We start from the raw sequence: 16498 nt of genomic DNA, 5'->3' as shown, positions 1-16498 counted from the left end.
TGCGATGAGGAATACCATGCCTATGATGCATCAGAACGATGTGATAGCGCTGTGCAGTTTCGATGAGGCACATTGGATCCCCACGTGGGGAAGAGAATTCCGAGACTCTGCTTCTCCTCTTTTCCTTCAGTGTAGACTGCTGATGGTTTATGTGTTAATTCTAGTACAAAGCGCTCAACCTCATGCGAATCGAGTATCCCAAAGTTCGGATCATGGCACTTACTGGGACAGCTCCTCCGGAAGCAGTCAACGATGTTATTGATCGTCTCGGGATGCCTAATTGCCTCCGCTTGACAGAATCCCATAATCGCACGAATTTGAACTACGTCGTTCGACAGAAATGGAAGGGTGCCGTTCTCGCAGACGTTGTCGAATTCATTCGAACCAACTATAATGGACAGACCGGTATCATCTACGCTACAAGTCGAAAGAAATGCGAGCACATTGCTGCAGAGTTGCGGAATGCTCATCACTTGTCGGCATTCCCCTACCATGGGACAATGGACAAGAATGAGATCACTCATCGTCGTCTGACCAATTTTGCTAAATGTTCTGCGCAGAACGCGTTCGGAATGGGTATCAACAAATCCAACGGCATGGCATTCTCACACGATCTCAGAAGAATGTGTCTGACAACTTGGGAGGCAGTTCGTTTCGTCATCCATCACTCTTTGCCGAAGGATCTTGAAAAGTAGGCCTTCTCTCACCCCTTCTAGCTCTTCTTGACGACTTTGGTAGCTACTATCAAGAGGCAGGCCGTGCAGGGGGAGACAGTAGTCCTGCCGATTGTGTCCTATGTACGTGTTTTGTATGCCTATATGTTCCCTGAATTCTGCTGACTCCCAATGTGTGGATTGTAGCCCACTCGTACCGCGATTACAGGGCAGGGTGCGCGGATGTTCCCAGGCGGACACGGTGATTCGTCCTGGGGCGACAGGAGCTGTGGGGTGGGAGTCAGATTGCCATTCCAGAATTCGAGATCTGCAACGGAACAAAGCTCGCGCTCGATGATAGAAAATAGATACCCACATACTGAGCGCCTCTGCAATCCCAAAAACCAGCCCGCTCACGACATGCGACAATGCAGTGGAATTCGTTCGTATTCCCGCTCGACACTGGCGAAGGCGCAGAGCGTCGCCGGGGATGATGACGCGCAAGGCAAACCCAGCGCTTCTACAACAATTAATATTTCGGGCGACTCGCCAGAAGAGTACCGATAGAGCATAAGAAAATCTACAGCCGCCTTCTCGGCTGTGACAATTTATAAACATGGGCAGAGCGACCGCGCACCTATGGAAGAGTGTATGGTTTTTTCTGGTGTTTCTCAGCCAACCTGTGCCTTTAGCGATGGTATCAAATCCGAGACCCGAGCTCGCGTAACGCGGAGCAAAAGCACCTAAACGAGAACGGCGCCATTGGCGAAGCAGTGAAAGCAAACAGAAGACGAGGAGGAGGTACGCGCGCGGTCGCCCAGCCAAACATCGCAAGTGCCAAGAATGCACTCCCTGGAACGGCAACTGCCGGCCGCGATTCGCGTGGAGTGAGTGATCGGATCTGGTAATCTAGATACAGTAGGGTTAATCTACAAAGGTACAAGTAATCCGTCGGTGAAAGGATTATAATTATGAAGATCTACGCAGTCTATTTGTTCTCAATCGCGCGCGCGCATGATTATCTTCATTTCACGAAGTTTTCTACAAATGCACCCCTCTGCTTCACTTCTTTCTTATGAACGTTTCGACCCTCCAATGGTAAAGCTGGGACAGGTCTCCCCTCAATCTAAAAACGCGTTAGCTAGCACCGGCGAGCTCTGGAGAAAACTCACATTCGCAGATGATCCGGGCGTAGTTGCGAAGAGTGCGGCTGCACTATGTCAGAAACCCGAAGCCCTTCTGGACACTGAGAAACATTACCTTGTGCCAGGTAAAAGCGCGCCCGGGAATCGTGCTAGGCGGACTGAATTTATGAACGGAGCCCTTTGTGGCTTTTACCTTAAAGCTCATACTCTGAAAGGCCTGCGCGATCATTAGGCTGAATGCAACACAAAATGCACTCAAAAGCAACATACTTCCACCAGTTCACGCCATCCGACGGATCCTTGCGCTTGGAATATACTCCTGACAGTCTGCAAGATGAATTCAGAGCACACCGAGTCAATAGACCTTCAACTTACTTTATAATGTCGGCCGCGAAGGGCGATCGTCCCATTCATGGTCGATATATCCGCAGACGAGAGAGAAGAAACTAGAACGAAGAATCGAGCAGCAGGTGAAAGGGGACAGGCAGAGGATAGGGAACAACTGGCGCTGGACGCCTGGTGAGCGTAGACGGCGAGAGTCAAAGTCGGGGGAGCGAGAAGTCCCAGATCAGCGATCTGCGGTACACTTACACAGGGACAACTTTCCCAGTGTCACATAGCAGAGGGAGCCTTCGTGGTACGTTCGACCAAGTGAACTCACTAGATTATTTTTGCCCATCGACCAGTTAATACCGAGGCTCCGCATCATATAGCCATTAACATTATGTCATTCCTACAGGGATGTAAAAGAGCCTGTCACGTTTTGGTCAGATCTCTGTAAGTTCCTATTGAAGGTTTAAAAACTCGCCGTGTAAGGCTGCGTAGCTTTGGAGATAATACACTAGGGCGGTAAACACAAGGTACATTATTCCCGGCGCGAGGGCTGATTGTAGTTCCTCGACCTATCATTCAGACAGGCGAGACCACTGGTCGGTATATCAGGAGTCTGCGCTCTTCAGAACTGTTGTTGACTATGGTAACAGCAGCCACAATTCCTGGCTGGTAAGTGTTCCGCCATGGCAGCCGCCAGCGTGGTCTGGTCCCTAAGACCAAGCTGGGACTTGACGTGGCGTTTGATTGATTCTCTGAAGAGCTTCTCTTCCTCCTTCGTCGCAGGCTGAACAGTAGGATCGTGGCCACGCTGTGATTGCGAGGCGTGGGCGTACCGCCACAGGAATTCGCAGATAGGCTGCGCATCATGATGCAGGTCGACCGATTCTGAGACGATCATTCCAGCACGGTCCCAGCGGATAAGCCGGGCGCGTGATCCAGACAGTGCAACAGAGAAGTAGAAGCTGCGATGCTGACGAGCGCACGCAACGTTCATCCCCAGCCCTCGTTCGGCCCGATTTCGAGTTCGTTCATCGTAGATATTCAGAATGAAATCATGAGCAGAGCGATCATCGCCTTGAGCTGGATCTGTGAAGGCGTCCAGACCAGGATGCTGCTGGACGTCAATATACAGGTCGGCGCAAGAAATAGAGCTCGCGACTGTCGATTTCGGGTTCATCGAGCCAATATCTTCTTCGGAGAGGCAGGAAACATGGGGATTCATTGAACCTATCTCTCCGCGATTCACATCGAACGAGGTTGTGTCTATGAAGACAAATCCAGGACATCTTGGCCGCGACTTCGTGGCGCCTCTTCCAACACCATTGAGGGCAATAATCTGTACAAATTTAATATTTGTGATAGACAGAAAAATCTAAATACCGCACTAATGGTTCAATAATCTGCTGCCTGTGCTCAGCTTCTGCCGGCAGATCTTTGAATGCTTGCACAGCAGGGGGCATCGCGGACATATCAGGCTTCGGCAGGAATTCCAGAAACTCGTCAACAGGCATTACACCAATTATATAAAGGATTGGGAACAGTTTGCGAATTCACGATATCGCAGCTCACCTCGGTGACAGTACTAATGTTCTATGCCTCATCCATTCTGCACGGGTCGGACGTCCTCCCGCAGGAGAGCAGTGTGTCGTCGTTCACTCAGTGTTCTCGACGAACGCCTCGCGCGCAGCCTCGAGGAAACGTACCTCGCACCGCTTACGTGCAGCGCTGACGACGTTGGCGAGCCCTCACCCTCGCCACATGCCATCGCACATCTCCGCTTAATTGCGACCACGCCGTCCTTGTGCAGGTTCTTGATCTGGCCCGCGAAGCAAGCAGATCCATCGGACAGCTTGTGCTTGTACACTGCCTGGTGGCGACGCTAGCTACTTTCCCAGAGACTCCTACTGCGGGCAGTCGCTTTCATATAGTCGCTGGCGTGGGCGCATACCCGGCAAACCCACTGCACGACATGGGCACAATACAGTCAGTAGTGACCCGTGGCAAGGTGTTGCTCTATCAGCGAGGCGCCATACCTGGTATTGCTCGGTCAGTGATGCGACGTACCCCAAGAAACACGACGTATGTCGACGTACTGATAACGACAGACGACGGCAGCACTAGCAGCACTAGCAGCACTAGCTCAAGACGGCGTCGGACAGCAAGCTTGGGCAAACCTTGGTGAGTTCGCGCGCGAGCAATACAAACGAGGATTAGTACTGTACAGGATCTCATTAAGGATGGGATCAATGACAAACCTAAAGCTCTGCCCACATACAGTCAACTATGGAGGCCCATCACTGCCTGCCGCTGTCGTTCTGACAGTACGCGCACTGAAATTTGAGGGATGCCCTGACGGAACAGCATCGAGTTGCCAATCGTAAGGGGCCGAGACCTGGAGAACCTCTCTCGCAGCCAGACATGAGAACTCTGCCAAACCCTTTGTTGCGTCTCATGCGCCCACTCGTAGAGTTTACACACGCACAGCAACTCGGACATCTGAACAAAAGTCGTGGGGCGACAATCAGGCGGTGGGACTCAGAGTAAAGCCCTTACATCGTGCGGATATCCGAGCTTCACTATGGCTTTCATCCATACGCAACATACGCTAAAAAGACCTCTTGGCGAGGCCTGCCTCCTGTGAGAGGTGGCAACTCTACCAACTCCAGATAACCACGACGAATAGACAATCCGACGTGCTCCGCCTGCCAAGACGTTGGACGCGAGCGTACGGTCTAGCTGCGCGTCCGACTCGGTGTCATGGTATGCATACAGCCCTCCGGCAAGCTGTATGCACGCATCGAATGACGAAGAGAGAAATGTGAAGACCATCTCACCCACCTTCCGACTCACTTTCTGGAGGGCTGTCTAGCACAGAGGGATATGTCGAATTCCAAATGCTCATCGTTGCCAAATATGCACAACAGTCCAGCTCCTGCCAGAGAGGAGACGGCTGTGATACGGGGCTCACAGACATGCCGAGATCTACCCACGCACGAAGACCAGTAGTACGTCTTCCCCCCGTCGTCTCCGGCAGACGCTTTGACCCCCGACGCAACTCCAGCGTCGACCCCGCCCTCGACGTCTCCCGCCAAGCGGCAGTGTCGTGGGGGCAATACGACGGCGGGAGGCGAAATTGACGCGGGAGAGTACCGTGGCGGCGGGAGGTCATTGATCATCGGTGTAACAGTTTGCAGGAGGAAAAAAGGAACTCGCGAGAGAAAAATCAAACTTGGAAACTCGATGATGCGGAAAGCGGCATTCATTTTCAGTTTCTGCGCCCTAGAGAACCAGTATCCGGCTAGGCTTGTCGCCCTCACGGCTGAAAAGACAGACAACGAAAACAGCCCACCCAACCGACGATTGCTTTACCTGCACCGACGTGTCAACTCGAGGATGACATGTCTAAGCACACGCCTGGCAACGCCGCAGTCTCAGGGACCATAGCTACGCAGCTACGCACTGCTTTACCTGCGCCGACGTATGGCCCAGGTGGTCCACACGCCTCAGCACACGCCTGGCAGTCGTGCTGTCGTCGTAGGTCACAGGAGGTCGGACACTTTCGGACACGGTTGGACAAGGTCGGACACGGCCCGACACTGCAGTGGGCACGTGCAGATCATGGCGGTCACGCGATCGTGTAGCTTGAAGCTTTGAAGCTTTGAAGACTTGAGCACGGCCCACCATGGGAGGCGGCTTCGCACGCTTACTGTAAGTCGTCGAGTCCCCTTGCCTCCCTGGTTTTGGTGCGAGCTAATTCGTATCGCCACTAATCATCGCAGAAGTGCACAACCGCCGCACCTAGTGCCAATCCTCCGTTCCGATGCCGCGTCCAGGGCGCAACACTCGCAAGCACATCGCTCTCTCAAGGTAACGAGTTTATCTCATTCTTGTGGCGTGTTCCTATCCCTCGCTAAGCTAGATACTAACTGCCCATTTCTTTTTTTCCCTGTAGACAGATAGAACCCCCGCCTTCTAGTCACTCTGGACGCGCGTGTGCTCGTCGTGATTCCTCACCTCCGTAAGTTGTTCAGATGGGCTTCCTTTCCTATGCCTGAGGAAAACACGTCGTTCACAGTTTGTGCTATGTACTGCACTATCGCTCAGGTCCATTTTTCAAACACTGCCTGCGCTCGGAAAGTTCTAGCTACAGATATGGTCCGCGTGAGGCAATCCTAGGTACGCCCATGGCACGAGGGCGCACTTAGAGGATTGTGGAAGGGCAGACGCTGGATGACTGGCGAGGGCGCTCTGAGGACATCCTGTGTCATACTTAGGAGGGGTCAACAAATATTCGTTCCCTATGTACGCGACCGCCTACTTCACCCTCTAACGAATCTCTCCTCGTTCCAGCCATACAAAGACGGGAGCTTTTCTTGTAGTTCAAAAGCATGTGAGCTAGTCGCGAAGAACACGAAAGGTTACTTACATCCGCAACTCGTCGGGGCGAAACTCGGCACCGTGCGGCTATAAACATGTGAAAAACCCGAGTACTCGTGAACGTCGAAAGAAAACTTACCCTGTGCACGATCAGAACCTTGCGCGACATGTGTTTGGGAAGGGTTAAACGATACTTTGAGCCACGATTGCCGCGAACACGAAATCCAAGCTGTTTCGTCTGTGTGAAAACGTCTAGACGTATTCTAAGACATGCTTGTCATCAGCGAAATCGTTCCACTTGACACGCTGCCACAGAGTGGGATCCCGGCTCAAAACATTTGAGATCGTCTGCATGGTGTTCAGCATGTGGCCCATCACATTCTGCAATTTATACTCACTTCAAAACAGCCTCTGTTCACGACGATGCGCGGATCCATTCAAAAAAAAAAAGCAAGGGAAGGTGCGCCTAGCAGAAGACGGAGAAGAGGATAGGACACTGTGGGCCCGCCACGTGTGTCGACCTCGGAGAATGCATCAGTTTCGCCCCGCCCGGGCGAGTAAGTAGTTGATACAGTAACAAAGCCAGGTAACCGTCGGTGGGACGCTACTCAACAGACTGAGCCCGAGCCTTTCGCTCTGTTGCTCTCATCGGTACAATAATCCAGCCTGAGGCGCAATATCACAAGGGACGTATCCCTGCGTTCGTGAAGACAGCACGGGGGAGCGAGAACCTGCCGTTGATTTGTCAGATATTTCTGAGCAAACGCACTGCGGACGAAACACTTGCCATGTGTAAGACGTTGCACCGTCGTGGTTACTGTGGAGATTATGTGGGAGGGGTCAGACATTGTGTGTAGACAACAACTGGGGATCTCAGGATCTTCGATGGTGAGAGATTATGGCGCACCTCTCAAAATTCACTGTCCATTGCAACGGCGCGTCGTGCAGACATCTGCATCTCGCGCAGAGATGCTGTCCAGATTTGACCGTAAGAGAGGCACAATTACACATTAAAGGAGGAGAGGGTTCACCCGTTGAAGGAAGAGAACAGTTCTGCGTTCGCGTTTTGATTGCCTCCAGGATACTTCCATGAACATCTCCATCTATAAGTAACGTTAGGTGGTCATCGTATAATCCAGAATGTAAGTACCTCCATCTCCTGCATGTCGACGACGCGATTCTCTTACGGAAACAACCCCCCAGATTATGCTATTCTGTTGACTACAACTTTGAAAGTCCCGAGCTGCAGAGATCCTGATCTCGCCTGACCTCTCGTTAGCCGAGTCGATTCAAGGTGATGACGTGCTGCAATAATAGATGTGACGGATGCGGTGGTAGCAAAATACTATACGACGAAATCATTAGAAACTGGAAACCCAGGGAACCCCAGGCGATGGCTCGTGAGCAACAACTCTGAGTGACATTTTCGCAATAGAGTAATTGTCCCATATGGCATAACAAGCTTGAATACAGAGTCCAAGGTCGAACGTTACTTTACCCAAACTTTACCTGAGCCAACGTGTCGACGGAAGGGTGTCTTGTCTAAGCGGCACACGCCTGGCAACGCCACTGCCTCAGGGGCCACGCACTGCTTTACCTGCGCCGGCAGACGGCCCAGCTGGGCCACGTCTCAGCCCGCGCATGGCAGTCGTGTCGTCCCACAGCTCGCAGGCCGACAGTAGACCGACTCCGAGTACTCTCCGAGTCGGTCAACGTTGGATCACGCATCGCCGCACGTGGCTGAAGTCTCCACGACGAACGTCAGACTTCCGACAGCTTGCCAGAAGCTCTGAGCTCGTCAGACTCCAATTTCTGGTTGACCAAATGAATTACTGTACGATGCAGAGTGCTCTTGATATAAGCCATGGGAGTAGACGACCGTCGGGAAGCAGATAAATCAATTGACGGTGGCACCAAAGAAACCCTAAATATCAAGGCGATCGCATCCAATACGATGATGTATACACGTTTAATATTGCACCGCAGGCGAATGAAGTAGAGGATATTAATGATTAGCGTATCATGACACAAACGGCTGTGTTGTGGTTAACATCACTCAGCAACATCTCTCAACTCCCAAACCTGAATAGAATTTGGTACGCCTGGGTCACTGCTTCCCGTTGCAAGAAGGAATGTGTCGGGATTTTCCTGAAAATATGTTTGAGCTTCATACTGACACTACAACAGGCCCTGGGCACACCGCAACACATTGGATGAGTAACGGATCTGATCAGATGAGCATGTTAATACTACAAGCATACGAAGTCACCGAACTTGCCATGGTACCGCAGCGTCTGTACGATGTCCCCGCTACGAGCATCCCACAAGCGCACTTTGCCGTTGGATGCTCCTCCGAGAAGCATGGTCCCCTTGTGTATGTAGACAATTGGAAGGGCCATGCCAGGAGGCTCGCTTGGCACCTCCAATACTAGGCGTCGTAAGCCAGATGGAATCGCATATACGTCAAATCCAGATGTGATGTTGCATACTGCCAACGTATCATTGGCCGGAGATATGTTGCAAGCACCACTGAAGGCCCAAATGAATATCTTCAAAATTTGATGTATCTCAATCAACCGCACCATAGGGGTAGATGTATGGACCAAAGCACCTCGATCGATCCGGTGCCCCGTCTCGAGCATCTGCAATGCGGAATAAGATCCAGCATAGGCTATAAACAGGGTTGCTCACATTATCCCGTGGTGGAGATACGCGGTGACAAGACAATCGGCAGAGGGATCGTTCATCCACTGAACTGATGTTATTATGACAGAGTGTGATGCGCTGTATGGCGTAGAAGGGGGTGCATCGAGTGTATCACCGTAGTCCCAATATGTGTCTTGCAAAGAACTGTTAGCGAAAATATCGCGAGGCAAGTTCCGCTGTCGTTACCGTTACCGTTCTCAACCGACGACCATATATTTACGACATCGTGTGCTGCCGTAGCGAGGTGGCAGGATGCGGTGGTACCCTTGCTAAGTGATAAACACTCGATGGGCTTTGAATGTGCACTAAAGCCAGAGACGTAGATATTCTCCTGTAAATTGCAACCGTTGGAGAGTATGACTGATTACTGATGCTGCACTTACTTCGTTGAAAGCAGCCGTGATCAACGTCCCATCCGCAGTCCCACAGATGATGCGTGAAGGGCTAGATCTCCAAAGTAGAGAAAGCACAGCGGAATGAGTAACAAGCCGATGGATGGCTTGACCAGAAGAAAGAGACCAGACGACAATTCGCTTGTCGGTGCTTCCACTGGCAACAAACAACCCATCCGGGCTCAATGCGACACAGTTGATGGCGTCTGTATGTTCTTCAACTAGAGTCGATGTGGATCTGTATTGGAGAGGCATGTGTGTATCGCCCGAGTGTAGTCGCGGGCGTTACTGGCATTACTTACAGCCCCCGTCTCGGCATACACGTGTTGTCGCAGCAAATGGGCACGTGCGGAAGTTTATATATTTGAATAGTTTGAAGAAAGGCTTCAGTCGCACGAAAGCTTACATAAGGATGTCTGCCAAGTCCCGCAGTGCGGAAGGCAGTATGGCTCAAAAGGCGGGCACTGAGGGAGGGAAAAAATAGATCTCTACCTAGATAATGTGCTAGTGTATTTACTGACATGAATACATATTGTCCGGATGCCATAGACGGCTGGGAAGGGGCAGGAACACCATTCCGAGGGTGAGCCACAACTTGCCGAGCACAGGCCGAGCAGAACGGAAGGAAGGGAAAACGAAAATTGGCGCCTTGTGACTGTAAATTCAGCGGCACGCAGCTGGCTGAAATGGGGTTGATTTTGGCGGGAACGCCTGCGAGATTACCTCGTGAGGCTCTAGCGTTCGATGCGTTTACAGTCGCCGGGTTTACAGTCCTGCGGGATTTTCCCAAAGCGCTACTCAGCGCCGGCACGGAAACTGGCACCTTTCGTCACATGATCCCTATATCGGGACTTCCTCCCCATGTCGTGAATTTCGACTGCAATTTCCCCTGCGTCTGCGACTGTAAATGCCCCTATCCCGACGTCAAACCCAGCGGAAGAAGGTATATTGCCTGTATTTCTAGAACAACGCCATATATCTTGACAAGAGCCACACACCACTGCGTTCCTACTGTCAGTAGCGTGTGCCTCAGCAGAATTCAGATTGGATGTTGGTGTCGCAGCCGCGTCGTATCGACGAGACTTTCTGCTCACTACGGGAGTGGATTGCTCAGAGGCGCCCCTCATTCCACCCTCGACGTGGCATGTATGCGTGTACTGCACGATGAAGCGAGGGTCACCGGTGGGTGGGACTTTCAAGCCAAGCGCGGTTAAGCTCATAACCTATCTGCCAACCTACTTGAGTACAGGCAAATCACGGCGTTATCTGAACCAACAAAAGAATGAGCACAATTCGAAGGAGGGTGGAAAGTAGGCGAAAGTTCTTCGCCTCAACTGCCACCAAGTCCAGCTAGAATTTTCTATCTCAAGTTTCATCGTACTATAGCGGGCACAGTCCAGCCAATCTCAAGGCATTGGTCCTCCCACCTCCACCGAGAAGTGGCAGAAGCCAGACGAGTCCACGGCGGCGGTGGCGGCGGCGGCGATTGCAAGTTACAAGCTGGTGGCAATCTTGACCCTTGAATTGAATTGAAGTCAAAACACCCACGGGTTATACGGGACCACTATCGGATAAGAGGTAATGAGGAGAGTTGGGAACAGGATCGCGAACCACTTACGCGGAAATCAGAGAACAAGCCCGACCAATAACCGATCTGCGCTGCCGCCGACGCTCATCCACCTACCCGACTTGGGACCTTGTCTCGTATAGTCGGTCGTGTTGATCTTTGTCGGACGGGGCCTCAATCGTCGAGGACTGAGTTGGCGCTGTCCCGACAGATCTGAAAAACCTGCTCCAGATGCTTGTGCTTAGCGGAGAGCATGGTGGATGAAGAGAGCCTACGGACACGAGATGGCAATAACACTCGTGAGACTCTATTGCGGGTAGTTTCGGGCGCGGACGACGTAGTAGATGAAGGCGAAGGGTGACGAACAGAGATTAGCCTTCGCGAGATTCTGCCATTGTTAGATATCTCATGAATGTTGAGGAAGTCGTGCCAGAATGCATTGAATTTCGCAGGATCGGCCCACATCTGCGCATTCATCACGCCCCCTGGTTCGCCTACTATACACGACAAATAGAAACCATCGCCGTATCCAGCCATTGTTGCATCGTAGGGTTCGAAAAATGAATTTTGGATGCGTACAGCCGGTAGCGTTGGTTGAACAATTTACCCTCGCCAGCATTAACCTCGCCAATACGAATCACACATTGGTCGAAAATGTCGGCCACCATTTTGGACAGAGCTTGCGGTGGCAGATCATGATCTAACCACAACAAGCTGCAATAAAGTACGACCCAGAGCAACGATTCCATGTCGTCCTGGATCGTCTGAGTTTCGTCCCTCCAACTCAGCGAGCGCTGTGACATAAATTGGAAGGTGCCCTAAGGGCGATAAGCCAGTGTTGAGAAACTTCTTCCGGATAAATTTGATACTCACCACTTTTGCGGGATCGCGAGCCCCCCTCGGCTGTCACTAAACATGAAAGGCTCCAATCAATAAGATATCCGCGCTGTATCATGCCTGCTGGGTTGGGACCCTGAATAGGATAACATCATCCTATTCAGGGATCCCAACCCCGTCAGTCTAGATAACATCATCCTATTCAGGGTTGCGGCACTAAAGCCAGGTAGATTCATAAGGGATTGGCCCACTTCTCCGCAGAGGCGGCCGACATCCGGCAGAAAGTTGAGGGGGAAAAGCGAGTATCCCGGACTATGCACAAGAAAATGCTTCTTTGGGATTCTCATCGCCACCAGGTCCGTGTCCAGCTGTAGACCTTCACGGTGTTCACGGTTGTGTTTCTCGAAGTTCTTGCAGTACGAGCATGCAATGTCGCAGGATAGGAAGACACCGGATAATTCAGTGTCACTGAGTGTCGAGAGGAATAAGTAGCTCATGTTGCAGAATCTGCATCAAAAAGAGTCAACTAAAGGCGCGTAAAAGCGAAGGAAACATATTTTTCGCCCTTTTACAAATCTCCAACCCTATTCTTGTGCACCAGGGCATGACGAGCGCAAAGAATGGCGCCGACTCCGGATGCTAGACATCCCCCCTTGCGAAGATTCAACTTCACGATCGCGTTGTGTTCTGCAATGCACGTATTTTCCTGGCAGAAAATGATCAGTAATGCAATCAACGTCAACTATAATTACTCACATCTTAAGCCTTCTGGTCGGCATGCGCAACAACATGTGTTTCTTCTCTAAGAAGTAAGCCCATCCGGGGCTTATCTCCACATCTTCAATTCCTCGATCCTTTGAGCGGACGGAAGTTGGCATCCATATTTAATTACCTGTAGATCGAGTGAGACTGATGATAATAGGCTAAACACAATTGTACTTAATGCTTATCCGGACGATCATTCTCCCAACGTTCGGGAAGATTTCGTCCAGGGTGGGGGGCACGCGGGGCATTCCACAGCGAGTTCACCTCCTCTGGTGGTGCTCGCGTCAGCAGGATCGTGTCCCCGCCATGCTCGCTGAGCATCTTGAGGTGACGTCACGCCTCCACGACTTGAGTCGCTGAAATGCTATATCAGTATCCGGCCGGCCATTCTGTGTGAAAGAAACACGTACCGACGGCGGCTTCAAGCCGGTGTTATCAGTGATGCGCTGCAGAGCATTGTTTCGGAAAGATGAACTTGTGGAAAGTGAGATATGAGCGGCAGAAATCCGTGGAGGGAGGTACTTGCCAATGTCGATTATTCACGCTCTACGTCAACACGAAGCATAGCACAACACACCCCAGTGCCAGTGCCTGCCTGTCGACGTCGTCACGGAGCCGAGAACCATCGCCCACGCTGCTTTACCTGCGCCGACTTGTCGACCAGATGGTCCACAAGCCTCAGCACACGCCCGGCAGTCGAGGTCAAGTCGCAGCAGAGACAGTGACAGACAAGGTTAACCGGTGTGACCGGGCTACCGTGGGAATATCGTGCCGATGGCAATTGATTAAAATTCTGAATAAAACAAAGGAGACGCGCGAGGCGGAAAATATTACATAGCCACACCGTGCAGCCATAACGCAAGGCTGGATGGCTACCCAGTCATTATTGAGCCACTAAAATCACATCACCAACCGACGACACAAAGGAATCAGATATCAAATTCAAGGTATACGTGAGCTAGAAACGTGAGCTAGAACTATGCCCCATTCGTTCTTGCAGTTGCAGGTCCAGTTCGCTGAGTGTCTGCTGCAACGTGAATGCCCATACGCAGCTTGGATGGGGAACTCTCACTTTCAAGCAAATATTTGTCTGCTCGCATATATCCGAATACGCGTCCAGAGCACTGTCTAACAATGCATGTTCCATATGCGGATCTACCTGGATTAGAAGAACCTTTCGGGTGATTCTCTTCACTCCCATCAGCATTAGTGTTGTTCACGTCGCGGAGACTCACCTTGAGATTGGCCAAGATACTGTGATGATGTGTCCCTTGAATGTTGAGACGGCGCTTGAAGTCCTTCAGCGGTAACAACTTCTTAGCCGGAAATATTGACATTCGTCTGTATAAGCGTCAATTATCGCGGAGAAGACGAAATCAAAGTCAGAGCTGCGCTCACCTCATCAAAAGTAATTGTGATCAAAGTACCATCGGCAGTGCCGCAGATGATACGTGAGGCGCCAATTGCCCAGAGTAGAGACAATACGGCGGAATGAGTCACAAGGCGATGAAGGGCTTGGCCAGAAGAAAGAGACCAGATAGCCAGCCGCTTGTCGGTGCTTCCACTGGCGATGTACAACCCATCTGGGCTCAACGCAAGACAGTCAATAGCATCACCGTGCTCTCTAGGTAGAGTCAAGGTGGATCTATATTGGAGGGGCATGGTCGAATAGTTGTCAAGTCACTCAGAATGCGTCGGAATCTGCTTCGCCCTTTTAGACGAATGGGATAGCAACACGTGTGGACCACATACACTCTTTGACCGGCTCCAGGCTATACGCCGCGTAGAACGATTTGAGGCTTCATCCATTGAAGGTGATTCAAAGTCTCCGGCAGCGTTCAGTGCGTTCTCTGAGCTCGTGTTTTCTCTATTTTGTTGACAATCGTTTCAGGCGGAGAAGTTATGTTCGCACTCATGGAGGTCTCAATCTACAGATTGAACGACTTGTTGCAAAACGGAGGGACTGCGATGAAATCGGACAATCCGGCAACAGTCGTGCCTTCGCGCGGACTGGTGAATAATTCCCCTTGAACGCAATTTACTGACATTGACTACCTGCTTTGTTGACCACGCAGGCTATTCTCCTCTCATTTTCTAGTAAGGAGGTATCCCATCTTCGAGATGCTTTCAAGAGACGCATTACCCGACTGAAAGACATCGTCCTGGAGTGTCTTAGAACTCCATCAGAAAATGGTCTGCGGAATGTATTGCTATCGGTATTCTTTCGGCGGCAAGTCGTTGAGTCGTTGGGCACAACTGTTGTTCGTATATCGAGTTGGTCTTCCGTAAAAGAGGTTGCGTGAGTCCTACAACTTTCTTTACTCTTTCGTTGCTATCTGACTTTCACGCGCAGCGTTTCATCGTTCATCGACGGTTTCTACGCCATTCCATCGCTCATTGCCGAGGCTTCGCATTATCTAGCTCGGATCACCCATACGATGACCTTGCAAGCAGCAGAAGTCCTGGTAAGTGGTCTCATGGTTTTTGTTTGCCGATACTCGGTAATAATTTTCTATGCCCAGACGAGTCCAGTCGTTGTATCGGTCAGTGCGGTACTAATTCTTACGGTGGGTCTACTCTTGTATGTGTGGAATGTTGCAAGGGTGCTTCTCTCGGAGTTTGAGCATGAAGGATTCCAAGTCTTAGGTAGCGTGTAACGAAATATGCCTGCTTAGCTTACAATGCATCGTCCCTTTGGAATATCTCTGAATTGTATAATTTGAATCGAATCGCAGGTGGGTCGTGCCTATTGCTGCGTATCAGTTCAACGCTCATATGCATCTGTTAGCATTTCGTTCCGTTCTATACATATATACTGTATGTCATTCACTGGGCTGCCTTCAGATCCCGCAACTAATCAACGTTTATGCATTCAGGCTGCCATGTAGTCTGACTCAGCAGTGAACAAGTCGAAGACGTTGTATGTTTGATGGCCTGACCATGTCTCCGCCGAGAAGGTACAGGCCGGTCCGCTCTCTTTGCATGAGGTGCTTGCGATGGCATCTGGGATCGATCTGCCAGCAGGTGTTCGGTGTGCTTGCTGCGTTGCAATGGAGCAGCCAGCCCGCCTGATGCCTCGACTTCCTTTGTCCTCAAGACTTATATACATCTCCTATACATCCCCTACATGTGCAGCATCTTTTTGCACCCCGTCTGTTTATTGAATATCGCTCAACATGACTCGATATGGTTCGCTATGGTAACCTCCTAGATTGTCTTCCTCCAAGTTAACAAGAGACTGATGCCTCGAGCAGGGGTGCCATCGTCCGACCAAATATTCGCGAGACCGTTATTCCAGAGATATCTGATTTGCACATCACCAACGTTAGCTTAGCAGAGCAACTGGGTCCCTACGCAAGTGGTCGCACTTTTCTCAAGATGACTTTCACCTCCGGCAACAAAGACGTGGTCGATACTACTGTGTGCTCGCTAACGACAGGCCAGGTCCATATGTGTTTAAAACCATCCTAAACGTGCTACTGACTACAATATGCATGAAGGTAGAACAGTCTGTATTGGATTTGAAGCTGCCGAAGAGAGGAAGAGTCGTGTTTGAGGTTATCGGTAATAAGTGAGTGTTTCATCCTGGTCATTGTTCAGAGATCCTCGATCAATGCCAACCCTTCAGTGCAATTTGCTTGTTGGGGAATTATTTGTGTATGTCTAATAATTGCGCGTGGGATTGTACACCATCTTGACTAGTCTGCTTCTCATGTACAAGCA

At 50.9% G+C, this 16498-nt stretch overlaps 6 protein-coding genes across 6 annotated transcripts; 2 read left to right on the top strand and 4 right to left on the bottom strand.

Moving 5' to 3' along the window:
* Positions 1 to 182: 182 nt before the first annotated feature.
* SCP_2000060 (hypothetical protein) lies at positions 183 to 919 on the top strand (the record flags this gene model as incomplete). Its single annotated transcript, XM_027765375.1, has 3 exons — positions 183 to 691; positions 739 to 797; positions 861 to 919. 3 exons carry the CDS (start codon positions 183 to 185, stop codon positions 917 to 919), a joined length of 627 nt encoding a protein of 208 aa, XP_027621176.1.
* Positions 920 to 1715: 796 nt separating this feature from the next.
* Positions 1716 to 2212, bottom strand: SCP_2000050 (hypothetical protein; the record flags this gene model as incomplete). Its single annotated transcript, XM_027765374.1, has 5 exons — positions 1716 to 1779; positions 1826 to 1863; positions 1914 to 2015; positions 2069 to 2125; positions 2174 to 2212. 5 exons carry the CDS (start codon positions 2210 to 2212, stop codon positions 1716 to 1718), a joined length of 300 nt encoding a protein of 99 aa, XP_027621175.1.
* A 541-nt stretch (positions 2213 to 2753) lies between these two features.
* On the bottom strand, positions 2754 to 3353 carry SCP_2000040 (hypothetical protein; the record flags this gene model as incomplete). The annotated part of the gene is made up of 1 exon (XM_027765373.1): positions 2754 to 3353. One exon carries the CDS (start codon positions 3351 to 3353, stop codon positions 2754 to 2756), a length of 600 nt encoding a protein of 199 aa, XP_027621174.1.
* Positions 3354 to 8560: 5207 nt separating this feature from the next.
* SCP_2000030 (WD40 repeat-like protein) lies at positions 8561 to 9861 on the bottom strand (the record flags this gene model as incomplete). The annotated part of the gene is made up of 7 exons (XM_027765372.1): positions 8561 to 8656; positions 8709 to 8734; positions 8778 to 9037; positions 9091 to 9150; positions 9200 to 9347; positions 9407 to 9545; positions 9598 to 9861. The coding sequence occupies 7 exons, from the start codon at positions 9859 to 9861 to the stop codon at positions 8561 to 8563; spliced, it is 993 nt and encodes a 330-aa protein (XP_027621173.1).
* Positions 9862 to 14092: 4231 nt separating this feature from the next.
* SCP_2000020 (hypothetical protein) lies at positions 14093 to 14437 on the bottom strand (the record flags this gene model as incomplete). The annotated part of the gene is made up of 2 exons (XM_027765371.1): positions 14093 to 14116; positions 14174 to 14437. The coding sequence occupies 2 exons, from the start codon at positions 14435 to 14437 to the stop codon at positions 14093 to 14095; spliced, it is 288 nt and encodes a 95-aa protein (XP_027621172.1).
* A 252-nt stretch (positions 14438 to 14689) lies between these two features.
* Positions 14690 to 15663, top strand: SCP_2000010 (hypothetical protein; the record flags this gene model as incomplete). Its single annotated transcript, XM_027765370.1, has 4 exons — positions 14690 to 14788; positions 14851 to 15074; positions 15129 to 15240; positions 15652 to 15663. The coding sequence occupies 4 exons, from the start codon at positions 14690 to 14692 to the stop codon at positions 15661 to 15663; spliced, it is 447 nt and encodes a 148-aa protein (XP_027621171.1).
* Positions 15664 to 16498: the final 835 nt, after the last annotated feature.

Source organism: Sparassis crispa (assembly GCF_003851025.1).
Source record: "Sparassis crispa DNA, contig_000019F, whole genome shotgun sequence".
NCBI lineage: Eukaryota > Fungi > Basidiomycota > Agaricomycetes > Polyporales > Sparassidaceae > Sparassis > Sparassis crispa.
The sequence above is the reverse complement of the archived record's forward strand: the minus strand, read 5'-3'. Positions and strand labels throughout refer to the sequence as shown.